The 27,265-nt window shown below is 41.7% G+C and overlaps 1 protein-coding gene across 1 annotated transcript; it reads left to right on the plus strand.

Annotated features, from left to right (window-relative positions):
* The first annotated feature begins 81 nt into the window (after positions 1–81).
* CATSPER3 (cation channel sperm associated 3) lies at positions 82–26,962 on the plus strand. The gene is made up of 8 exons (XM_028718082.2): positions 82–1,361; positions 6,314–6,467; positions 9,702–9,941; positions 18,103–18,285; positions 19,958–20,098; positions 20,993–21,112; positions 24,178–24,335; positions 26,733–26,962. Exons 1-8 carry the CDS (start codon positions 1,243–1,245, stop codon positions 26,827–26,829), a joined length of 1,212 nt encoding a protein of 403 aa, XP_028573915.1. The 5' UTR covers positions 82–1,242; the 3' UTR covers positions 26,830–26,962.
* Positions 26,963–27,265: the final 303 nt, after the last annotated feature.

Raw genomic sequence — 27,265 nt, forward strand, 5'->3', positions numbered from 1 at the left:
TCCTATGGTATTGTTGCCAGATGTCCCATATTTTACAGCCTTGGGGCTATTTGCTTTTAGCATGAGACTGTTTTATGTTTCATCCAGTGAGAAATAAGCAGCAATAACTACATAGATAATATGGCTTAATATATAATAGACGGATATTTGGGGAGTACAAAGTGAATATGCACATTCAGGATTGCCACTCCTTAGTTTTTGAAGATATAGGAAGACAAACTAGATTGTCCAGAAAGAATACATAACTGAGATGTTATTGCCTCCCATGATAAAATAAGCCATTTACTTACTATGAAAACTAATAGGAGATGAAAGTATGCAAACACCTAATGCTTCTGAATTAAGGCTTTGTCTCTGATCTTCAAAACGATTAAGTCACTGTGGAAGCCCAGTTGTGCTCAGTGGGTATCATCATCATCATCAACATTTCAGATGTTTACCTGCCCCTTCACAATAAAATACAATATTAAAATCAGTTTAGAACCAATTACAAACCACACTGGTGTTCAGTAGAAGGTGAGAGATTGGGAAGAAAAGCAAATGTTGGCCCTTTTTCACGATAAGTTCCTTCTCTGTAGGGAGGAAGGGGGTCCTGTGTGAATTGTCACTGCCTACCTCTCCCCTGGCAGGGAGTCAAACTTTCAAGAGGGTACACCTGGTGAGCAGGGCAACCCTCTTGCCAGTCTCTGTTGCCCCCTGAGTACATTATTAGGGCACTCCACTACCTTAAATGATCTAATGTGACACTATGCTCCTATGTATTTCAGTAAATATGCCAATTTCTGGTGCAGTTCAGCTAGGTGGACAACATCCTGTTCTCTAGCAGAATAGAGCCAGGCTCTCAGTAGGAAACAGTTCTAGTACATTTGAGCTAAATTTCCTCCAATCATTCCCTGAATGCGGGGAAGTATTTGCCCTGACTCTGAGCAAGCTGGGACTTGTAGGTAACAGTGCTTAGGATTTCTGAATTGTTTGGATCCAAAATGTTTTGATTCATCTTATTGTTCCTCACCTCTTTCAAGTGGTAGTTTTCTCCTAGTTCATAAATTTGTTCCCTACGTCTGTTTCAAATGGGACCGCATATTCCAGATCTTGCACATGCCATTCTAGAACTGTATACTGTATGTGATCTCATAAAGGGAGTGAGTCCACATAGAACATTTCATTCTTTTTCCACTAGACTTTCTTGTTCAAATCTCCAGTGCTCCTTAAGGGGCAGGGGGATTAACAGCACCTACAAAGATGGCTGAAAAGATTGCTGTAGAGTTGCCTGAAGAACATCAGCTTATTGACCAGCTATCTTACGAGTATTTTAAGTCCAAATCTGATGTTGATGTGAAACACTATGTGTGGGGATTCAGGTAAGATTTCAGTTGGTTCCTTTTAGCTGTACAGTGGTACCTCGGGTTAAGTACTTAATTCGTTCCGGAGGTCCGTTCTTAACATGAAACTGTTCTTAACCCAAAGCACCACTTTAGCTAATGGGGCCTCCTGCTGCTGCTGCACCGCTGCTGCACTATTTCTGTTCTCATCCTGAAGCAAAGTTCTTAACCCGAGGTACTATTTCTCGGTAACCTGAAGCGTCAGTAACCCAAGGTTCACATGCGCTTTTTCTTCAGAAGCGGTTCCACAAATGTTGAAGCATGTAATCTGGCCAAATACTGCCTCCTCTGGCTGGCAGTGGCTTTCCAGAGTCTTGGGCACCATCTCTTACTTACGGGATCCTTTGAAGTGGAGATGGCAGGGATTGAACTTGGAGGCATGTTCTCAACCACTGAGCTGCGTGGCTTCTCCCCCAAGCACAGCAGGACAGCTCTTCTGGGGCCAGGTTGTTCTGTTGTACTTGCAATTGGGAACATTGAATGACCCAAGCGCACCCAGTAGAAAGAGACATTGAATCACATGCCTTGAAGAAGACTTACTGAAAGGAGACAAGGCCAGAACAGTAAATCATACTGGGGCACAAAAGGCAGCCTCTTCTGTGTGGGGGTACTTTGGGCTCGCAGGAGGCTTTAATTCAAGGGTGAAGAAACCTGTGGTGGAATACAGTTCCCACCAGCCGCTGTCAGCCAGGCCAGTGTTAATGGATGAACACTGGAGGTGTAAGCTGTGTTGAGAGGTTAAGGCCAGTGATGGGGGGTGGGGGTCTGTTGCCAAGTGTGGGTGGGGCTGCTGCGAGGAAACATGCATTTTATCTGCATGAGCTCTTAAAGGTGAAATTACTTGTTAAATGTATGCAGCGATCACCCCCCTTTTTAGAGAGAAAAAAGGGTGGAGAAGTGTATGGGGGGTGCTTAACACCCCTTCTATGTTACATGGGATTCAAATCACCTTTGCCACTTCTGAGTTCTCTCCGGAAGTGGCTTTACTTTGGAAAGAAGGGACAGAGATGATTTATAAAACTATTGTTACAGATGCTCATCTGAGCAATGCAAACATGAAATACTATTTCCAAACTTGTTGGGTCAACCCAATGAAACAACAATCCAACAAATCTTGCCCTGCTCAGGGCATAGCTTTCCTTTGATATCTCTCCCTATCCAATGACCAAACCCCTGTTTAATGGTTCCAGAAATCCTGTCTAAATCCAACGGATTTCTCATAGGTACTACTGGGGCATGGTATGAACAACTGGTTTAGATATTGCTTGTTGAAATGAGCAAGTAGTTTTGACATCTCTTGGACTGCTCACACCTTGGAGTCATAGCAGATGGCTCGATGAAGATGTCAACCTAGTCTTCCGGGTTAGCGCCATCGGCAATGGCGGAGTTCCTCTGACCGGGAGGAACCCGCTCCGTGAAAATCGGGTCTTGTCGCCACGGCGAAGGCGGAGACCCTTTAAAAATCCCAGGCGGAGGAAGCCTGGGAACGTGGGATTCGGCTGACACCAGGAGCGCCTCCCCTACTCGCAGGGAAACCCTTTCTCGGGGATCCGAAGCGACGTGGGGTGAGCAGCGTGGTGTTTTGAATCGACCGCTACTTTTACGGAGTGAAGCCGCACAGCCGTTGCCGGAGAGCGCTGACTTTTTCCTGTGGACAATTGGACTCTAAAACAAGTACCTGTGGGTAGAAACGGAAAATTGGATTAAAGAAACATTTTAATTTGGCACCGAAGCGGGAAGGCTCAAAACAGGAAGTCCGCCTTCCACTTTTGTAAATAGACTGACATAAAGAGGACATAGCCCAGGTAAAACCAGGGATGTTCCTAGGGGACCAGATTTATCGGACCATACCAGCCCCCTACCTTGCAGAAATCCACTATGTGGAATACCGCAGACTTCTTACAGCGGCTAGATTAAATGTCCTTGACTCTGCGATATTGTGGGGAAGGTACAGGGGAGTACCATACGCCCAGAGAACCTGTCATTGTGCCATGGGTGTGGTTGAGTCCACCAAACACATTCTCTTGACTTGCCCTTCTTATGCAGAGCTTAGACAAAATTTTATAGACCCACTCCTATGTCAATTTAGCTTCCTACCCGGAGAAAACCAGGTTTTACACTTGCTGAATAATGTCACTAGAGCTATACCTTCCTTGGTGGCCAAATTTCTTTTTTTAGCTTTTAAGCGTCACAAGACTAAAATTGACTGTATTGATATGGGGCTATTTGTTTAGCCCATTTTAGTGTTGGCTAAGTTCTAAAATCTTCCTGGATGTTTTAACTGTGTATTGACAAATGTACTTTTTTCTGACTGACGGTCGAATAAAAGGTTGATGATGATGATGACTGAAGCAAAAACCTTGCAAGCTAAAGTCTGGAAAGTCGTATATAAAGGTCTAAATTTCCTTCATTTATAACTACCAAAACCCCCCTTGGAAGCAGGAGAAAAGGGGGGGGGGAACTTTGACTGTTCAAGCCTGCAGGAGAGAGAGTAAAGAAAGATAAATTTCCACCGTCTCAAACCTGGGAATGGGGTGCCAGAGACAGGAATTTTCGGGGAAGTTCATTGACTGTGAATGGAACGTCTTTGACAGATAGCTAAAAAAGAGAAACAAATTGATTCTAAAGTTGCCTTTTGCATTCAAAAGAAACAAAATATTTGAAAAATGAAAGTAAATTTCTTTTGTTGGACCTGCTCTTAAAAGATGGATACAAATAGAAATTGTCTCCTCTAGAGGGAGCTTGTTAAATTGTTACTGGAGTCGATCTGGGGATTTCACAGCTGGGAGATTAGGATCGTGGGACCAGACTCTGTCCTTGAGTAAAAAAATGTGTCTAGAAGAAGTTTTGGTGCTTGCTCTTTGCAAGACAAGCGCTTTGTTGGAGCAGATGCATGAGAAGATGGATTTGATGACTGTTGCAGTTAAAAACTTTGGACAAGCGGTGAATACCCATATAGAAACCATTCAGGAACCAACTCAGGAACCTGTTTTGACAGGGCAAGTGCAAGTGCAAAAGATAATGGAGGAGGTTGCTGTTGAACCTCAAGTAACACAAATTGAGAGACCCGAGGCTCTGCAGGAGCATAAGCCGCTGTTCTTGAAGAGTGAATTTGGAGTGAGCCAGGGGGGGTCTGGAGTTGTGGGGGCTCTCAATTTCGGAGGGACTTTGAAATATGCTTTTAAATATTTTTTGGACTGCACTGCTGACTGTGGGGAGTGGGACTGTGGGGAATGGGCTGATCTGCTGAGGGGAGAGGGAGATAATTTTGGGCTGGAGTCTCCCCAAGGCCTACTCCTCAATGAGAAAGGAAAGAAATTAAGAAAGAGATCAACAAAAGACAAGGAAAAGTGCAGGTATAAACAAGAAGAAGATCTGCAGAAGGGACATGGAAAAGACTTAAGAGCCTCGGACATAAGACTACCAGGTTAATGGACAAGATGGAATGGACACTAAGGACTGACACAACCCGAGACCAGGAAAAAGAGACGTTGGATGAAAATTGGAAGAAAGTTTTTTAAAAAAAATTATTTTGGGAATTAGTGCAAAATTAACAAATATTAGGGGAAATGTTGGAATGAAACTATTTGGCTTTAGTAGAAATGATATAAGGAGTTATGTATAAATAAGTATTAAGTTTTAAGCTTTAAGGTATTTTATGGTAAGGTAAGGTTAAAATAAATCAAGGCAAATTGAATGACAGAATATAGTGAAAGATAGAAAGGACTTGCTGAGTTAATTAATAGGTTAGATTGTTAAGATAAATTACCCAACAAAAATTGAGATAGATGGAAAGAATTTGCTGAAACAATTAATTAAACTAGAACACAAAAAGGGAGGAGGTCGATGAAACAAGCAAATGAAAGATAAAGATATGGAATATTGGATGTGTGTTTTTTTTCTTTCTTTTTTTTTTGCTGTATTGTTGTATTGGTTTTTATGTACTTTCCCCCCTTCTTTTATGTATTGTAATGTATGTTTTGTTAAATTTTCTTGCTGTTTTCTTCTTTTTTCTTTTTTTCCTGTAATCTCTAAACTTTTAATAAATATCATTTTTTTTAAAAAGATATTGCTTGTTGAAATGAGCAAGTGCTTTTGACATCTCTTGGACTGCTCACACCTTGGGGTCATAGCAGATGGCTCGATGAAGATGTCAACCTAGTGTGCAGCTGTAAAAAGAAAAGGCAAATTCCATGCTATTTGGGAATGAATAGAAAATCAAAACTCTTGATGTCATAATGCTGTTACGCTAATCAATGGTGCAACTGCATTTGGGATACTGTGTGCAGTTCTGGTCACCTCCCCTCAAAAAGGATATTGAAGAGTTGGGAAAGGATTGGAAAAGGACAACCAAAATGATCATGGGGCTAGAGTAGCGTAGCGTTTGGGACTTTTCAGTTTAAAGAAAAAGTGAATAAGAGGCGACATGATAAAAGCTTATAAAATTATGCATGGCATGGAGAAAGCAGATCGAGAAAAGTTTTTCTCCCTCATAACACCAGAACTTGTAGGTATCTAATGAAGCTGAATGTAGGAAGATTCAGGACAGATGAAAGTATTTATTCATTTAGTGCCTAGTTAAACTAAGGGACTCCTCTCAGGAGGCAAGGATGGCCATCAACATGGATGGCTTTGAAAGACAAATAGAAAAAGTTATGGAGGATAAAGCTGTCAGTGGCTACTAGCTATGGTTGCTATGCTGTGACAGCCAGTAATGCTTCTGAATACCAATTGCTGGAAAACCGCAGGAGGGGAGAGTGCTCTTGTATTTGGGTCCTGCTTGAGATTTTATCAGAAGCGTCTGGGGGACCATTGTGAGAACATGATGCTGGAGTAGATGGGCCACTGGCCTGATCCAGCAGGCTCGTCTTAAGTTTGGATAACTGAGAATGTTCTGTTTTACAAATTTGTCATTCTCTTTCTCTTTCCAGGAGAAAAGACACTGAGCTATACGAGTTCGTTGAAACATTATTCTACCATCCTCTGTTCAAATCAGTTATGATCAGCACCATCACAATCAATGCAATATTTTTGGCCATAGAAACAGATTACAAAGTTCGCTATGAGTCACATTTTTTCCTGGAGGTAACAAGACTCTTGATTGCCTGAACTTTTCATTTTTCTCTATTGTTCTAAAGCCACTTTCTCTCTTCCAGAAGCAGAAGGGAATAAACTGGGGCGGGGGCAGGGGGAGAGTCAAGTACAGAGTTTACCTGGCTCTTTCATTCCTTTCTCCTTTTCTTCTTGACTTCTAGTCAAGATATGAGTAATGCCTTATATTATACTCTTGTCAAGCAAAAGCATTAAATGGATGGAATACCTTATTCACTATACCTGACACCAGCTTGAATTTAGGAATAGGTCGACTATTAATATTGCTCCAAAGTATGAATTGGAGAAAGTGTAGTGTAAATAAATAGTATAAATGCTAAGGCCAAAATTTAGCTTGTGTTTGTTGTGTTAGAGTTCAAATGAAAGCCTCACGTGAACTGTGACTAACAGTTTCAAATGTTGAAACAACTCTATACCTATGAGTATGTCCCACTGAACCCTACAGAATTTCACTGTTAGTCATGACTAGCTGAATCAGGGTCTCAGTACTCAAATCATTTCACATATGTAATCTCAACAATATTTACAATACCCTATATGGTAGGCCAATATTATTATCCCTAAACACTGCTTCTGATGGTTGTCAGATAATAGTTTCTCTAATGCTTCTCAGATCGATCTGAGCCATAGATTTTCCATTCATGCACTTAACCACTACATTATGTCAGCTTTTTTACTCTCATTACCACCACCGCTGCTGCAACTATTTGACCCTAGTATTGAACACAGAAGTGACACATTCACTGCTCAGAGAGCTTACTGGTAAGTCGAGAAGAGGTTGAAGGGAGAGGACAAAACAGAGAGTAAGGAATAACAAATGATTAGCAAAAGAGTGCAAGAGTCGAAAATATTAAAAAATAACAATGAGCTTATTACACCATAATATTTCCAGTCTGGCCTTTCACCCTGCAGAGGGCCTTCTTGGTAGTGGCACCCGACCTGTGGAACACCCTCCCATCAGATGTCAAGGAAATAAACATCTATCCAACCTTTAGAAGATGTCTGAAGGCAGCCCTGTTTAGGGAAGTTTGTAATGTTTGAAGTTTTATTCTGTTTTTAATGTTCTGTTGAAAGCCACCCAGAGTGGCTGGGGCAACCCAGCCAGATAGGTGGGGTAGAAATAATAAATTATTATTATTATTATTATTATTATTATTATTATTATTATTATTAATGTCCTTGTTTGTGAATTCCAATATTTTACATTACTGAAAAATCTTGTTTACGTTGGGAGAAGAATCTGGCTTAGAATAGTTACAAATGCCCTATCAACATGGTTTCAAAATTAATGGTGATGTAATGGAGCAAGTCTGAGCCTATACTATAAATATTGATAAAACTATCCTGCACCCATTCTATTACATTGAAAGTTTAAACATTTTGCACATGTGGTTCAAGCTATCTCCTGTCTGTAAAATAGCTAGGGACATTTGTCAGAAGGTTTATATGATCTTATGAAATGCATCTGATTGCCAAATTTATGTGTAACTTATTGTCTTTACCAAATATTTGAATTTACTATCAGCACTGACAGAGGAAATCTACGAGTAGCTATAAATCAACCATGCACATGCAGTATGTTTACCTTTGCAAGACCTGGGATTTCTAGATAGACCATCAAAGGGCATCATAGTTCAACGACAGGACTGGGTGTACAATTGGAATAGCTGGGTTCTTGCCAATGCTACTGTCTTGCCAAGTCACCTGATACTATCCAATCCTGACATGTTCATTGTGTCATAAGAACATCTGGATCAAAACAAAGACCTATCTAGTCCACCATTCTGTTCTCACAGTGGCCAACCAGGTGACTATGGGAAACCCACAAACAGGACATAACCACACTAACACTCATGATCCCACCAACTGGTAATCAGAGCCATACTGCATCTAGCTAACACTGGAAGCTACACCCACACCCACACACACCCACACCCACACACCCACACACCCACACACACCATGACTAGTACCATTGATAGCCTTATCCTCCATTAATCTCTCTAATCCCCTTTAAAGCTGTCCATGTTGGTAGTTATCACTATATATTCTGGTGGAAAATTCCATAACTTAACCATGTGCTGCATGGCTCTCTGTCATACTCTCTTTCCTCTTCATTGATATCACAAATCTCAAATAGCCCTAAACCTGCTGGTAGAATATACTGCACGTTTAGTATGATGGAAACACCTTTTATCTGACAGCTATTTTTGCCCACACTGGTATTTAGTATTGTTAGTGATCTGCCCACCTGCTGATGTTTTGATTGCATTTGTAGGACCCTTCTTTTACAATGGAGCCTGAATAACATTTTGATCTTGAAGTGAGTGCACGGTTAATAATTGCTCTCTCATGATTTAGATGTCCTCTTTAGAAACACTTATCTTTCACACACCTTGGATGTCTTAACTTACATGAAGTCAAGTCAGCTACTGTACACAAACTCTTTAATTATATATCCCTGTGACGTGGTAGCAGAAAGAGAAGTCTGGCTACTGTCAAGAAGTCCATTCAGCACTTGAAAACATTTTTTCCCCTTCTAATGTCAAGGTTTTGAGAATGGAAGTCAACAAGTTTGCATGCCCTACCTGCACCTTGGGCATTGTGGGAGATGGGCATGCATTTTGCACTTTAATTATCCTACTTGTGCTACATTCCCAAAAGAAAGACATTGTTTACGCCATATATGAAACAGCAGCCTTAAAACCAATGTTAATGTGTCTTTGCTATTATGTTCCCTCTTTCGGCTGATCCTTTTGCCTGTTGGCTGGGGAAACCCAGCTAGATGGGTGGAGTATAAATAAATTATTATTACTGTTATTACTATTATTATTATTACTACTTATGCATCATCCCAAAATAAATTTCAAACATGTACTTTTCCCATGCAGGAAATAGACCACACCCCACGGGATTTCCCCGTCCCTTATCTTTCTGACATCCTAGGCCTCTGTACTGTGCCTTTGGGGGAGAGGCAGCAATTCATTTCCCCTCAAAATAATATTTCATACTGAAAATGCTTGTTGGGAAATATTCAGCATAGCCCTACATAAGATTAAGCCTGATGTTGGCCATGTATCTGAAGTTCTTTATTTCTGAGAATGAGTCTGTGGTCTACCTAGCAAAAGCCATTTCAGCAGTAACTTCCCTTGTGGTTCAATCACCAACATAACTCCTCCTAACAATGCACCTTTGTTCCCTTTTCAGGTAGCAGATCTGATTATTGTGGCCATGTATACAGCAGAGTTTCTGATGAACCTTTACCTGGATCCCATTAATTACTGGAAGGATGGTTATAAGCGATTTGATGCGACTGTCCTTTTCATTGCTTACCTCCCATACACCATTAATAGAAGCAACCCGCAAATGCACCATACTGCAATGATGCTCAAAGGATTCCAGTCACTCCGGGTTCTCAAACTCCTCTTCTACAGCCCAGGGATGATGGTAAATGGATGTGGTTTCATGAGCGGTGAAAAAGATGTCAGCTGTAAATACAGCTAGACTTTTCCTCTTCCAAACTGCCATCTCCTTCCCCCTGCTGAGGATTAATTCCATTCTCTTTTGCTCAGAGGGTGATTCAGATGTGTGAAAAGCACACAGGAAGGAGTTCTTCCTGAATTGGACCATCTCAGGCTGCATTTTTGAATGCTGTCCAGTGTTTTTGCTTTTGAACACCTCCCCACACACAGAGAATATTACCATGAATTTTATTTTATTTGCCCTATTAAATGCCAGTTTTCCATTGCAGGGATTTATTCACTTATTTTAAATGTGGGGAAGCTTATGTTAATTCCCATACATTTAAACTGGCCCCAAGTTTCATCAGCAGGGAAGGAAACAAATAGTCTCTGTTTCAGAGTAACAGCACAGTCCTATACATCTCTACTTAGAAGTAAGCCCCATGGAGCTCAAATTGTTCTGGACTGTGTGCTGTACTCACTGCTGACATCTGTTGTCAGGATCAGGCAATATTCCTAGCTATTAACATGGTTAAGCTATGCACGTAAATTCAATGCCCTTTTTACAGCTGAAACTCTAAAAATATGCAAAGAAGATTTGGAAAAGGAATTAAATCATGAAGTGTTGCATTCTTTTGGTTTCATTATTTTCGCAAAGGTAATGCAAATTTTCAATAATAGCATAACATTTATCTGTAGTTTAATGATGTCAAGACACAGAACCTGTAATGGCTGTTATTAATAGCACATGACCAGCTTTCATTTTACAAAAGATGTTAAAATCCATTGGCGAAGGATTCTAGGAGATGGTATGAACTGTGTGTTCCCTTCTCCTGCCTGAATTGTGTTTGCCATGTAGAGGGAGCCTGTTTTGTGGATTCTGCTTGTCTGGCCTTGTGTTTTTAGCATTTAAAATGCTACTGAGATGTTACTTGGCAGAACCCGCCCTTGATTAGCTCTTGAACAAAATGAAATGCCTTGAGGTTGCAAACACTTAAGTGAAAGCAGACCTGTCAACCTCAGCCTGAGCTCTGATTGGCTCTTCGCAAGCATGTCCTCTTGCCCTTATGTACAACGTTGATTGGTCCATGTCACCAGGGGGTGGCTTGTTGCCATCCTTTCTATCCCGACAGCATGAGAACTTTTACTCTTGCAAGATTGAATGTACTGCCCTTGGCTGTACTTGAGGGGCGATTCCAACAGTTTCCACACGAAAAACGCTTATGCCCCTGTGGAGATGGCAGTACCGAATTGGTGGCGCATCGCCTTCTGGCTTGCCCTCTTTATAAAGACTTGAGGAATGAGATTATCACCCTCTTTTATTGTCCATTCTGGGTTGCCCAACCACTGCCACAGTGCCCTTTCTCTTGGCTGATCAAGATGAGCAGGTGACAGCAAAGGTTGCAAGGTTTTTAGCTGGGGCAATCAGAATAAGATCCACTACAGCCATACCTCGGGTTGAAGTTGCTTCAGGTTGAGCGTTTTCGGGTTGCGCTCTGGGGCGACCCAGAAGTAACAGAATGTGTTACTTCTGGGTTTTGCCGCTTGTGCATGCGCAGACACTCAAAATGACGTCACGCGCATGCGCAGAAGCGGCGAATTGCGACTCGCAGACATGGGTTGCGTTCGCTTCAGGATGCGAACGGGGCTCCGGAACAGATCCCGTTCACATCCAGACGTACCACTGTATTTGACTACTGATTCAAAACCCTAAAATGTATTTTATATAATTGACTTTTTATTTCTTTTCTTTGTATATCGTATTGTTGTTTTATTGCTATGGCTGATGCAAATAAAGATTCATTCATTCGTTCCTGACAGCATGAGAACCTCTGGGGATGCAGATCAATCAGCATTGTTCACAAGCCTTGCCTCCTACCCTCCTGAACAACCTTGATGGCTTTTCATCACCAGTGGGTTCTCATGCTGTCAGGGAAGAGAGAAAGGATGACAGCAACTCACCCTCTCTTGACACGGATCAATCAACATTGTACAGAAGGACGGGAAGCAAAGCTAGTGAAAGGCAGTCAGGACTCAGATTAAGCTTGGCAGATAAATTTTCAATTAGAGTTTGCAACTAGGGGCAACTTCCTTCTGTTTGTTGATTTCTTCTGATTAACACGCTGAGGTCTTATGAGGTCACTTACCTCCAAGGTCTTAAAAATGTGAAATAGGCTTTAACTTCCCAAGACCTGCAATTCTGTGTGTGTGCATAGTTTCTTTTAATAAATGAGGTCTGGGGTTTTAAAGTCAGATTTCAAAACTTCTCCTTTTATGTTTACAAGCTAAGTGAGTCATACGTCTTTTGTGAGCCCTATTTTTTCTGCCGCACTGTTGCGCCTGTGGATTTAAACCCTCTGATCATGCAGTTTTCTACACAACTACCGTATTTACTCGAGTCTAATGTGCTGTTGAATCTAATGTGCACCTCATTTTTCAGAACCTTGAAACCAAAAAAAGTATTTGTTGGCGAATGTAAATGTGCTATCGAATCTAATGTGCACTTTAATTTTTGCAACGTAATTTGGCCAAAAAAGGTGACCATTAGATTCGTGTAAATACAGTAATTAGCAGACATTTGGGGAGGGGCTCTCTAGAAAAGTTGGGTGTTCACAATAGCTACCAATTTAGGGAGATACTTGATTTTTAAAAAAACTGGGAACCATCTGAGTTTAGTTGAATAGCCAACTGAATTAATTGATAAATGATCTGTTAATCAGTTACAACTAGGGTTGTATGAATCTACGAAGGTCCCATGATCTGCACTATATATTTAAAGTGATATCACACCACTTTAATCAGTCATGGTTTACACCAAAGAATCAGCAAATCTAGTTTGTTAATGGTGTTGAGAGTTGTTAGGAGGCCTCTATGTTCTTCACAGAGCTACACTTCCAGAATGAAAACAAAAAAAATTCCTTCCAGTAGCACCTTAAAGACCAACTAAGTTAGTTCTTGGTATGAGCTTTCGTGTGCATGCACACTTCTTCAGATACAGAAAACTTCCAGAATGGTTTAACAATCAGCTCCCCTTCCCAGGGAATTCTGAGCTCTATGAGGGAAGAGGGGTATTCTAACAATTCTCATTACCCTTAACAAATTACAGCTCCCAGGATTATTTTGGGGAAGCAATGACGGTTTAAAGAAGTATGATACAGTGGTACCTCAGGTTACATACGCTTCAGGTTACAGACACTTCTGGTTACAGACTCCGCTAACCCAGAAATATTACCTCGGGTTAAGAACTTTGCTTCAGGATGAGAACAGAAATTGTGCTCCAGCGGTGCGGTGGCAGCGGGAGGCCCCATTAGCTAAAGTGGTGCTTCAGGTTAAGAACAGTTTCAGGTTAAGAATGGACCTCCAGAACGAATTAAGTTCTTAACCTGAGGTACCACTGTACTTTTAAAAATGTGTAGTGAAGATTGCCCCAAATTTGGTTTCTCTTCTTGTTTCGTCTTTTCCAACATTAGGTTTGGCTCACCACGTTTCTGCATCATGAAAATTTGTTGGGAGTTTTAGTGTGCATTTTCCTAATACATACATTTTTATGCAATTTAGCCTAAGGTACACATTTCCCCAAGCAATTATTGTAAGTTATTTTCACTGAAATATTTGCATGTTTATTTCCCCCCAATATATGCATTTATGTGCCCATTTTTTGGTTAGATAACTGGATCACAAAATTCAGAGAAGTGGTGAACTGAAGGATTTTGGTTTGCGTATAGTTTTGGGGGGAGCAAATTAGGTCAGAATAAAAAACCGAATCAAATTTGCCTGTCCCTTTTTGTGTATTGATATAAATAAATAATCCATAAATTTGTTTACTTATAAATCTGCAAGATTTAGCCATTATAAATGTATGCAGGAGTGCACATATATAGGCACATAAATTCTAACACACTGTGTGCCTAAATACTGTTGACTCGTGATTTTCTCTGGCAACCTTGGAGGTTTAGTTTTCAGTGGGGAGCTAATGTGTGTAGTGGCTGCTCAGCCGCCAGTTTCTGCTTGCCATTAATTGGCTGGGGAAGTTCACCAGAAGTGGGACATTTATAGGCACAAAGCTCTTATAATGATCACTTTTGAGCCTTTATCCCGCTACTTTTGATCTTGGACTTCAGTTATCACCAGGTTTTTATATGCTAATTATCCAGTGTTTCTGGGGGACAAGGTTGGGATGGGGGTATATAAAACTACCAGCAATTTATAGAAGGTAAATCAGGCATTTCCATTTATCTTTGCTAATAATACTAGAAGAAAGGGATACCCCATATAAAATTGGGAAGAGAGAAAACTGATTTAATGCAGTGTATAATTAACTGGTGGAAGCCTCTTTTTTCAATGTTGAATTGACACTGTACATTTGTATATATTGTATACCAACTCAATATTTAACATGAGGTGGCACAATATAAATACTTTTATAAAGAAGTAAATAGCCACTTCATTGATGCATATCTGAGCACACAGAAGTGTATAACCTTGAAGTCAAGTTAGTATTTGGGGGGAACAGACACATTTAAGGCTACAATTCTGTGTACACTTACCTTGATGTAAGCCCCATTGAAGTCAATAGGATTTACTTCTCTGAGTAGACATGTAACCTGTGACTCTATAAATGCAACAGCAGACCACTCATACCTTAGGCCCAGGCAACCCCCCAGGTGCTTAAAGATTTCTCTTTTGAGGAATTGTTTGAGGTTCTTTGTAAGGTTCTCTGCATCCTTTTCCTTTAACCACAACACAGGTAAAATATTAGACTTGGGATTTTGGCCCAAAGTAGTGTGACAATTCCCTGTGTTGCTAAGGAAAGCAGTCACCCCCCCCAATATATTTGTGTTTTACTGATAACTGTCCCTGCCCCGAAAGATGTAGGAGGTTGCATTATAGTTTATTAACTGCTGCGTAAATTACTTCTTAACGGGGACGCGGGTGGCGCTGTGGGTAAAACCTCAGCGCCTAGGACTTGCTGATTGCATGGTTGGCGGTTCGAATCCCCGCGGCGGGGTGCGCTCCCGTCGTTCGGTCCCAGCGCCTGCCAACCTAGCAGTTTGAAAGCACCCCCGGGTGCAAGTAGATAAATAGGGACCGCTTACCAGCGGGAAGGTAAACGGCGTTCCGTGTGCTGCGCTGGCTCGCCAGATGCAGCTTGTCACGCTGGCCACGTGACCCGGAAGTGTCTGCAGACAGCGCTGGCTCCCGGCCTATAGAGTGAGATGGGCGCACAAACCTAGAGTCTGGCAAGACTGGCCCGTACGGGCAGGGGTACCTTTACCTTTACTAAATTACTTCTGAGCAAAGAAATGGAATTTAAGGCATGAAAAGCACGCAACACCTTCTTAGTATGGTTCCCTTTTATTAATTAAAAAAACAACAACCACCAAACTCATTACAATTTTCTGCCTCCCACCTTGGTGCAATAAATTTCCACCTTGAGGATATAATTTCCTCATTGGTATTCCACACAGAGAAGTTATGTTAAGAAACAATCCTGATGAGGATGCATGCTCCGTTTATCTGCCTTTTGGTTTGAAATTAAACGTTTAGAATGCCCAGTTCTGAAAACGACCTTTTAGGACGATGTACTGAGGATTAATCTCCATGCAGTTTACAAGATGGAGAGGCACAAAGCCTCTTCTTAACGACAGGAACCGCTGTGAATTTTTGAAGGCGTAGATGAGGAATGTAAAGATGGATGTGAGGGTAGCAAAGTTATTGGATGCCGGTATTCAAGGGGTGCTTGCTGGCCTGTTGCTACCACCGGCATTTTACAGCTCTCCTTAAGGGAGGCTGACTTTTTAAAGATTGTATCCAAATCCCTGATTGACTGGAGCACCATTACATCGCTTTATAAAAACGCCCCATGCTGTGGAGTGTAAATGGGTTTGTTCCTTCTCATTTTGAGGGCCAGTTCTATTGCCATGATTAAGAGCCCGATCGTGCAAGGTGCTAAGCGCCCCCTTCTTTTTGTGGGGGCATTTATTTATTTGCATATCACTTTTAAAGGCATCATCCTTCCCTGCGTTGATCCTGTGTCCAGGCAGGGAGACCTTTCTCCTGCGCCCCTACCCTTGGTCACTACACCAGTCCAGCATTATGGATTCTTTTGGACTACAGTTCTCATCACCCCTGACCACTGGTCTTGCTAGCTAGGGATGATGGGAGTTGTAGTCCAAAAAAACAACAACAGCTGGCCACCCAAGTTTGGGAAACACTGATCTAGAGTAATAAATGGCTAGACCAACAACAGCTTGAAAGTGGGAGACATTAGCTCCCTTCACCTTTGCCATCAGTTACCAGGAGTGTGAATAGAGTCGAAATAATCCATTGTGTGGAGGTAGCCAATATTTTAAAAGACACACTGGCATGAGTGGAAGACACTTCTGTTTGTGCAATTTCTGATAGCCCCCCCCCCTCACTACACCACTTCATGAACTGTTCCTGAAAGTCACCTAACCCTCAAAAGTAGATTTCAGCACAATCAACACAATGGAGGTGTGAAAGGAAAGGCCCATTATGCAAGCAGAAATCTGCTTGCGGTTCTCTGAAAGAAAGATGTAATGCTTAGCACCAGCAGTATAGCTGGAGTAACTGATGCTTCCCTAACCTGAATTACTAACCCCGTGTAGACTTGTCACAGTAAGAAGGGAAGTAATAACTTCTCAATCCCACATAGAGTTGTCACAATCAAAAGGGAAGTAGTTACTTCTCAAGGAACCTTCCTTCCATAACAAAGCCACTACAGTACTGTTGACTGCATGCATCAGTAATGTTTATTATGAAGCAGATGTGGGTCTTGTTGGTCTTTTGCACTACGAGAACTCCTGTTTAATATGCCCCTAGAGGAAGCAGCAAAAAGCACAGGGTCACTGGGTAAGAACTCTAAACAGAATGAACTCATATAAAGTGCTACAAATTACATCAGAATGTACACTAGACTCTCTGAGGAACGGATGGGAATACTGACTTGGGAATACCGCTTGAGTCAGACTGTTGGTCATGGATCTTGGCCAAGATCACAAACATTTCTATTAACTCAAAACTACAGAAGACTCCGCACTGCTTGAGTATTATATTACTCCAGAGACTGACTAAAGAATGGGCTGGCTGCCTTCCTTTCACTACAGAAAGCATACCGATGCCAAATACAAATGCCAAAGGGGTTCTTATATAATCTGCTGGTCCTTTTAAGACAAACATCTGTGACTGCCAACACTGTCTCATACTTCAGATCCCAAATCCATTCTGTTCAGGTGTCAGTTCCTGGTTAGCGGGTTTGTGCAAAGCCAGGATAAGATGCTCATCTGCCTCCCCTGCGTGGCAAAGGAATTTGCTTTGTGCCGTTAGATCAAGGCTATAGTCAGTTCGGCAGTTCCCATGCCTAGTAGAAGGACTTGTAACTGGTGTCAGTAACTCCAGATGCAGCCATGTCTCAGACTCAGAACGCTGTACCTGGGAACCCATTCTTCAGTACAAAACGCAGGTACATGGCGTCATTTATGAATGATCCCCATGGATGCATTTTGTCACTTTTGCTTAGCACATAAAGAAAGGCTGGGCTCTTCTCTCGTTCCCCTGCAGCCCTTGTGGCCCCAAAGCTCTGTTCAGGGGGACTGGGAGACACCTCCAGAGCAGCAGGAGAAACAGCACAGAGGGTTGCAGGGGAAGGGCAATGCTGGTGAGACTTTGGATCTTCCCATTGGTGAGATCCTTTGCTGGATCTTGGTCCCATCCATGAGCTCTTCCGTTGAAAGGAGCTCTTCTGTTGCAGAAGCCTAGTTAGGATCCAAGTCATGATCAATATCTGGAAATGGGTCAAGTGAAAGCTACCCCATTAGATGAGTGGAAGTCATTCACAAATGATGCTATGTGTGCTGCTATTTTGTTCCTCTGGAATCAGTTATCAAATGCAAAAGGGGACGAAAGGCCTGTAATAAATTTTAGGACTGCTGGTTCTTTTTGAGTGTATCCACCCATGCCCTGCCACTGATGACTTCACTCCATGAAACAGAAGCTCTGATTGAAATGGAAAGGAAGATCCCCAACCCTACTTCCTACCTGATTTTTTTTTAATAAACTTTTTTCTTCACATAATGTAAATTTGGATTCACTTGCTTTTCTTTTCTCTCTCTTCCCACTCTCCCCAGGTCCTGGTGGCAGCCCTGGTCGAAACTGCCAAAAATGTGATCTACGTTCTCGTGCTGTTGTTCCTGCTCATGTTTATCTTTGCAATTCTGGGTCAAGGCTTGTATGGAGACCCCGACCACGGAGACACACGCAACTGGGGCACCCTAGCAGCTGCCTTTTTCACTCTTTTCAGTTTAGTGACGGTAATTATCCATTCTCAGCTCTGTCCCACATTGCTTTTATATAATGGCAAAATCAATTTGAATAGATACTATTTCAGGCTGTAACTAGGTCTAGATCTGTTATGTTTCAAGGTTTTTTCTTATTTTAAGGACAAAGGTAGTTTCTGGGAGTGGTCTACTTAAGATGAGGAACATGGTTCTGGGGATGGTTGTTTAAGTTTCCCCTTGCCATTGTTTCACTCATTCAAAAATCCTCCCTAGAGATGCTGTTTGTCCCATAAAGCAAAACATGCTGGTATCACACTGTGCTATTGAACACTTGAGTGTGTCTTCAATCCAGCTATTTTTCAGAAGACTGTAGAGTGGGTGCAGTTTGCATCTCATCCCCATCGTTATCCCTGATAAGTATTTTGCCAATGAACCTAATTTTCCTTCAATGTTCCCCACAATATCTGGACAAACATTGAGAACAGTTTTGTGGCTTCCCTCCCCCCATAATCAGTTGTCTCCCCCCCCCCAATGTTTATCTTTGTGCACATATAGTGCAAACACACCAAGATGGGCCCCAGAACAAAGAGGGGTAATAATGTGAAATGGGACAAGGACAACAGCATGATCAAGATCTCAGAGACAATAATGATTGCCTCAAACAATTCCTGCATGAAGCATTGGGTTGGGCTGATTACCGCCAAAGGATCTTCTGATTCTATCAAATTACTATTAATTAGTAAGAGCAGTTGATTTAAATCTGAAAGTATAGGCATGGGTCTGTGTGTGTGTGTGTGTGTGTGTGTGTGTGTGTGTGTTGGAAAGAATGTATCGCATTGAGGAAGGCAGAAAGGCAAAAAAACCAACCAAACCAAGCCTTCAGTCTTGTTAATTTCATTGCTGCCACCAGGTCAATATCTTACTACCACCACGGGCCCTCAGCCGCCTGCACTAAACAGCCTTCTAAGCTTTCCCCTTACCATAGAGTGGCTTGGCACTTAGCCTGGGGTGAATAACAAGCTCACGGAGCCCCCCCCCCAAAAAACCCCCCCCAACCTTTAATTAAGGTTTTAGTAAAGCAACATTAAACAGCTTGTGAGGAAATAATTTTAGATTTTTAAAATATATATATAGAGAGAGATAAATGCATCTGAGATAAATGTACCTGTTCTAGACTGTTTCCAAGCCAATGCTTATGAATCTGTAACCCCCTGCTTATATAGGTTCCTCTGTGCCCATATGCTGACTCATTTTGTTGTAGTGCCCCTTTGAGCTGCCAAACATTTTCTAGTGTTCCAGCACTGTTAGTGTTTCAACCGTTTTGCTCTCTTGCAGCTTTTCAACTGCTCAAATCTCCATCTCTTCTCATCTTTCCATCTCTTCAGTTAACTACGCTATTTTCCAACTCAACTTATGCACAATATTTTCACTCCTCTTCCCAATCTTTTAGCCAATTGGAAGGAGAGAAGATTCCTGGTTAAGTTTCTATCTCCCATAATTGCCAGGTTCCTCTGTACAGAGCTTCCCCGCGTACATTTAACGTTCTTCAGAACTTTTACCCCTCTTGTCCAGAAAAAGCCTCCAACTTAGCTAAGCAACTGCTTTACAATCGGAGTCTTACAACCCCAAATTAAATCACTATGATTTATATGAAACTTGGTTGATTCTTCTTTAGAGTTTAATCACTGATCTGATGACCTTTCAGGTTGATGGCTGGACAGACTTGCAGGATGAACTGGATGCCAAAAAATTTGTTTCAAGCCGGACATTCACAATAGTGTTCATTCTCCTGGGATTTTTTGTGTTTTTCAATATGTTTATTGCAGTTGTTATCATGGATATTCAGGTAACTTGCCTTTGTGTGGCAGAGATATCAATTTTATCTCTGTATAAATTCATTTGTTTGATAACCAGCACTTACAGAGTTCCCACAAAACTGCTGTACATGTGAACTATTTGTGACTGAAAGTCTGCTCTGATTAGTGAATTTTAGTCTAAATCCTATGTCTAATTTTCATCCAATTTAGGCATATCTTTTATCTATATACTGCAAAATGGGTATAGTGACACACGTGATTTAGATCTGTCATAGTCCTACTGCAAGCTGAAAATTCTTGTGGGACGAACATTAACACCCAAAGTGTATACAGTCACACCTTGGAAGTTGAATGGAATACATTCTGGAAGTCTGTTCGATTTCCAAAACATTCAGAAACCAAAGCATGGCTTTTGATTGGCTGCAGGAAGCTCCTGTAGCCAATTGGAAGCCACAGAAGCCCCGCTGGATGTTCGGCTTCCAGAGAACGTTTGCAAACCAGAACACTCACTTCCAGGTTTCCAGCGTTCGGGAGCCAAAACGTCTGAGTACAAAGGCATTCGGGATCCAAGGTACGACTGTATAAACAATTACTTCAAATATATTGATGCTGTTACTTCTGCAGAATGATATATCACTACTTTGGCATGAAGTACAAGGGATATGGTTATGAACTGGGCTGCTCTACTATACAAAGTATCTAGAACAGTTTGTCTACCAGTAATAAATGCTGATTAATGGGATATCCAAGGCAGAGGATCACCTTGGCTCTGTACTTAAGGAGGCAGGGAAGGGTGTAAGGAGAGGGATTACACATATCTTATTATTTTACTGGTTGAGAAAATAAAATTTCCTGATGATGTAGTAAATGAACAGGAGCTTTGTCTCAAGATATTCTATCACCCTTTGTTTCGATACAACCAGGGGACAACTGATGAATATGAGCAAAAGCTTAAAGCAGAAAGGCATGCTGCTCTGATGGCAAAAAAGCAGTCCATTCTGAAAAGACAACAGGATGAAATAAAGGCATTACTGAATCAGCAGGTTAGCACATAATAATGTTACGTTGCATTAAGGGCATACTTTTTAGTAGATGATTCCCATTCAGTTAGGTAAAGGTAAAGGGACCCCTGACCATTAGGTCCAGTCGTGGCCGACTCTGGGGTTGCGGCGCTCATCTCGCTTTACTGGCCGAGGGAGACGGCGTACAGTTTCCAGGTCATGTGGCCAGCATGACTAAGCTGCTTCTGGCGAACCAGAGCAGTGCACGGAAATGCCGTTTACCTTCCCGCTGGAGCGGTACCTATTTATCTACTTGCACTTTGACGTACTTTCGAACTGCTAGGTTGGCAGGAGCAAGGACCGAGCAACGGGAGCTCACCCCATTGTGGGGATTTGAACCGCCAACCTTCTGATTGGCAAGCCCAAGAGGCTCAGTGGTTTAACCCACAGCACCATTCAGTTAGTCTCCATTAATTCACAAAGAATGAATAACCGACCAAGAAAATAACCCACCTGTGGAGAATTTTAAAAGTAAACCAAGTTGTAGATTTTCATGTCATTTAATGCTCAGACTGAAGTTGTTCATTTAGCTTATAAAGTGGGAAAGCCACAGCTGTGCTCCACTCTGTGGGCCACAGAGCCCAACGCTGTACAGAATATTGGGTCCAGAGAGAACATTATACCTACCTTTCAAGCTATAAAATCTAAATAGACTATTGAAATTGTCCGAGCATATTCAAGTGTTAGTCTTGTAGCTGGTTAGGGCTGGGATTGTTACATCTCCTGAATGAACTAGCTGTGGCTTATTAATTTTAGTTAATAGGCTTTTTGACTGCTTTTAAGGCAATATTTCATCCCAAAGCAGATATACAACTACATATCCATAAAACCCAAGAACAAAACTATTTAAAACAATGCAGATATCCAGTTCTATTCCCAAAATATACTAGTTTGCATACCAGAAAAGAAGTGGCTTACCTAACTCTGAAGAACAGCATTCATTATCCTAGATTGAAAAATGGTTATTAAGGCCTGTTTAAAATTAATGAGGGATGGAGCCTTGGGCATCTGTGGCAGAGAGCAAGGAAGGCAAGTCCCCTCTGCCGCTGGATGAACTGTTCCAATTCCCAGCTTTTATTTTTATTTTTTCTTGTTTCAGGCATCTGTAAAACCCGAGATGTGATGCAACATGTGTTTTCCTTTGTTTTGTGAGAAACTAACCTGCTCCCACCTCTAGGGGTTTTTGGCCAATGAATGAAGTCATAGCAGTGACTGACATTTAAGAAACCAGATCTAGACAATTAGACAAAGAGAAGGCTAGCTACCACCATTAAGTCTCCAGAACTACCAGAAATGGTAGACCTGTTATCTCATGCTAATTATGTATGTTTATTTATCCCCTGCCCCGCACATGAAACATTCCTGCAGATGCCCATGGATAGAACTTGCCTCACTTGGAATCAAGTTCCATTAACTGGGAAGTGTATTTCTTAAGCTTTCTTATAATTTATACATACACATCCCTTACTCACACATTCACTCATATCTTCATATGCAACGGAGTTCCGTTGACCCTTTTTGAAATCTGAAGGATCCTACACAGGGCTTTTTTCCCCAACCGGAACTCAGTTCTGGCACCGCTCAGGTGGGCACCAATGCTGTTAATAAGAGAACAACGGAGGCATGCATGGTGAGATCCAGGCACCTCTTTTTCTAGAAAAAAAGCACAGATCCTACAGATTTTGGAAGGCATGCAGAAAGGGGGCCATGCAGGGATGCGAGGAGCTCATTGGGAAACATGGTGCTCAGCAACTTCCTAGATGTCTATGACTCCTCCCTGACAAAACCCAAACAGTCTCAGTAATGGAATATGGACAAACTTTGTAAAGTTTCTAAAGGGCTACCCATATGGTGCCCTTTTTAAATCCCACAAAACTTCTCCCAGAAATTCAAGGGTAAGATGGACCAGTCCTGATCTGGATGTGACTTCTGTTACTTTAAAACATAGGTGGGGCACCTCATAGATGGGGATTATTTCCATATGTGGGGGACCTGTGATAAGGTTAAACAAAATTGGGAATCAATCTATAATGAACTCAAAAAAATATTTAGGTATACCTTCCCCAAAAGACCGGAAGAGTGTCTATTAGGTTTAATAGGAGCAGAAATTAAAATGCGAGGCCAAAATCTATTTATGTATGCTACGGCTGCTGCAAGAACCCTCCTGGCCCAAAGATGGAAAACACAAGACATACCAACCATCCAGGAGTGGCAGGTGAAGTTGACAGAATATGCAGAACTTGCCAAATTGTCAGGGGGGATCCGGGACCAGGAAGATCAAAGATACCAAAATAATAGGAGTAAATTTATTGAATACTTAAAGAATTGCAAAGAGGTTAAGACACTAGCAGGATTGACATAATACCTCCAATGTACTATAGTATTATTGTGAGAATGATGTGTGCGATAGAAAGGGGTCAAATATACCAATTGTTGGGAGGGAGTGAAGTCGCGACTCGGCAGAGTCAAAGGGAATGTATGGTATTATTATGGTTTGTTGGAAAAGATTATGTAAGGAAAACAATAAAAAATTACTTTAAAAAACAACAACATAGGTGGGGCACCTCAAGCCTGAGGGCCACATACAGCCCTCAAGTTATCACTGTCTGGCCCGCAGAACATTCTCCAGGCCACACTCCTCCCAGGCCACCTTTTGTACCCTGAATGCTTGTGCCTGACTAGAATGTGCTCTTGAACTTGATAATGCCTCGTGCTTGTCTCTATGGAGGACATATAGGGGATATGTTTGTGTGTGTAGAAACTCGCTTCCCATTCAAAGGTAAGCATTCACATTTGCTGCTCTGCCTCCTTTCCCCTCTGTCCTGGCCATCACTGCCACATGGGTACCAGAAGGTTGTCCCCTGGGCTGAAAAATGTCCCACCCCTACACCTCTACCTGCTTTAAAACATCAAAAAACTAACCCCCTTTCCAATGTTGCTTTTTTGACTATTGTGGAAGTTGTTGGGAGTATAACCAGCTCTGTGAAGCCACTGGCATTAAACCGGTTGCGCTGGCATTAAACCGGTTGCCTGTCTTTTCACACCAGAAATCAACAGAATATCGAACCTTTGATGAAATGGTGGAAAGCTTCAAGAAAACCCTGTTTCACACAGATCCCATGATCTTAGAAGATTTTTGTTGCAGCCTGCCGTTCATCGATCTATATTTGTCATCTTTGGATCGTCAGGACGCCACAATTTATAAGTATGCAACACTTCCTAAGTCAACCATTATAAGAGTTTGATCACGTTCATATTAATAGTTATTTCACTGCAGCCAATGCTAATTATTTTAAATCCGTAACACTCCTTAACTCCTGTAATGTTTGTACTGAGATCTAACAGAAAGGGTCTTTTAAAGTGTGTGGCATTGTTTCTAAATACTGTGAAGTTAATGAATTCTAAATGTTGGTGGGAAATGGTATGACTGAATGCTTCCAAGGGGGCAAATGCATTCCTTGCATGTAGAAAGCTAGAACTTCAAGAAGATGGGTTCTGGGATAATCTTCCCAATATTTCCAAATGCAAGGAATTTTTGAAATGGAAGGCAGTCTAGTGTTTGAAATGGTCTTGCCATAGGAGAGGTGTAAAACATGGTTTTTTGTGTGTTTGAATCATGTTTAACAGCTTTCTGATTATTTCAAACATGTAAAAATTGCAAGAACAGAAGCTTCCCAGTCAGGGTATTTCTGTTCAAAACAAGGAATGAATGAAAAAGTGCATTGTAGACTCTTGTTCCTAGCAAGTGCATGAACAATATAGAAGGCACAGCTTTCTGAATAAGCCCTACAAATACCTTAATGCTAGCCATTTAGAATTAGAAGAATGAAGCTTTGGAAATGATTAAAGATTACACTTGAATATTTAGTCACATTTTGAACTCTGTTTTGCCAACTGATGCATATGGATCTTGTGATAATTTGTTTCTACTGATGAAAATGTGGCAGGCCTTTGGAGGAGACTTAAGAGGCTGAATGTAAGAAGCCACTGGGGCTGTTTCTTGCACCTTGGAAACATTGCTTCCAGGATCCAAAAATCTGTGATCGTGTAAATCTGTGTGTGATGAATGTTATATTGTTCTTTATTTTAAAATAATTCTAAGCTGCTTTTATATTTAAGAAAATGCATCAACTGACTTGCTAAAAACAACAATACTATAACTCAAAGCAGCAGAAAGGAGCAATAAATAAAATTTTAGACTGAGGGGATCAATATATAAACTCACACCGTCCATACAATACATCTGCTTTGTATGCAGAAGGTCTAAGGTTCCATCCCTGGCATCTCTAGGTAGGACCGGGAAACATTCCTGTCTGAAACCCCGAAAAGCCGTTGCCAGTCAATGTAGACAATACCAAAAAACATGGACCAATGTGAAGAGGTCCCAAATGCCCTCTCCAAATTGAGTACAGTGGTACCTTGGGTTACATATGCTTCAGGTTACATATGCTTCAGGTTGCAGACTCCGCTAACCCAGAAATACTACCTCGGGTTAAGAACTTTGCTTCAGGATGAGAACAGAAATCATGCTCTGGCGGCACGGCGGCAGCGGGAGGCCCCATTAGCTAAAGTGGTGCTTCAGGTTAAGAACAGTTTCAGGTTAAGAATGGACCTCCGGAATGAATTAAGTACTTAACCCGAGGTACCACTGTAAATGGACAATAAAAAGGGAAAGGCAGTTCAATGTAAGCAAGTGTAAATTGAAGCATGTTGGGGAGGAGGAATCCCAATGAGGTCTGAACTGATGGTGACTGACTAGGAACAAGGCTTGGGGTTGTAGCTCAATGAAGATGTTGACCAAGTGTATGGCGGCAGCAGTGAAAAAAGCAAATTCCGTGTTAGGGATCGTTTAAGGGATTGAAAAGAAAACTTCTATGATCGTAATTCTGTTATACAAATCTAATGCACAACAGCACTTGGAATATTGTGCTCCCTTCTGGTTGCCTCACCTAAAAAATAAAAATACCGTGGAGATGGAAGTCCAGAAAAGGACAACCCAAATGATTGAGGGAATGGAGAAACTTCCCTATGAGGAAAGGTTACTGCATTTGGGTCTTTTGGACTTAGAGAAAAGGAGAGTGAAGGGTGACCTGATAAAAGTTTATTAAAAATGGCTAGAGGAACTTTTTCTCCCTCTCTCCTAACATGATAACTCCTGGACATCCAGTGAGGCTGAATGCTGGAAGATTCATGACAGATAAACGAAAACACTTCTTCCCACAGTTAAACTATGGAACTTGCACCTGCAGGAGGCAGTCATAGCTACTAACTTGGATGGCCTTAGAAGAGGATTAGATAAATTCATGGGGCATCAAGACTGTCAACAGCTACTAGCCATGATGGCTATGCTCCACCTCTGTTGTCCGAGGCAGTGTGCTTCTGAAGTGGTTGCTGGGAATCAAAGGGAGGAGAGAGGGCTCTTGTGCTCGGGTCCTGCTTGCGGGTTTCACCACAGGCACCTGGTTGGCCACTGTGAGAACAGAATGCTGGACTAGGTGGGCCACGGGTCCACTGACCCAGCAGGGTGTTCTTATGTTCTCGAGACCTGTTGTAGCATCATGAAATGATCATTGCATGTCTTTTGCTTGTTTTCTCATTCCAGGCTGCAAAAATTATATTATGAAATCGTTGCTGTTTTGACTAATATGCTGCAAGAATCAGACGAAAAGCCTTTGCAGAGTCTGCAGACTCGTAGGTGAAGACCTGAGTTTCCTGCTACCTAACGAAAAAGTGTTTTTTTTCTCATTTGAAAAATCTCGTGCATGTTCCTTAGCAATTGGCAAAATGAATGGAAGAACTTCCATGAACTTCCAGCAGAGCTAGAGTTTTACTTTGTTTGTATTCACATCTTAGGAAATATAAACGTAATTTGGCTGCTTTGCTAATGCATCCTTGTGTTCGCGGCTGTATCTCTTTCCATCTTTATAGGCTTAGGTCAAACTGTTAGATCATATCGTGTGATTTTTCCTGAGGCCATGTGGAAGCTTTTAACTGGTAAACCCAGATGGGTTGCAAACTAATGGAGTCATTCTGTGTGTGTAGGAGAGTTTTTTGGTTGCTGTGGGGAAGGGGAAGGGGAAGGATCCCATGATTGTGTGCAATTTTGTTTCTCACAGCACAGAGCTCAAACAAGGG

The sequence above is a fragment of the Podarcis muralis genome, chromosome 2 (genome assembly GCF_964188315.1).
Source record: "Podarcis muralis chromosome 2, rPodMur119.hap1.1, whole genome shotgun sequence".
NCBI lineage: Eukaryota > Metazoa > Chordata > Lepidosauria > Squamata > Lacertidae > Podarcis > Podarcis muralis.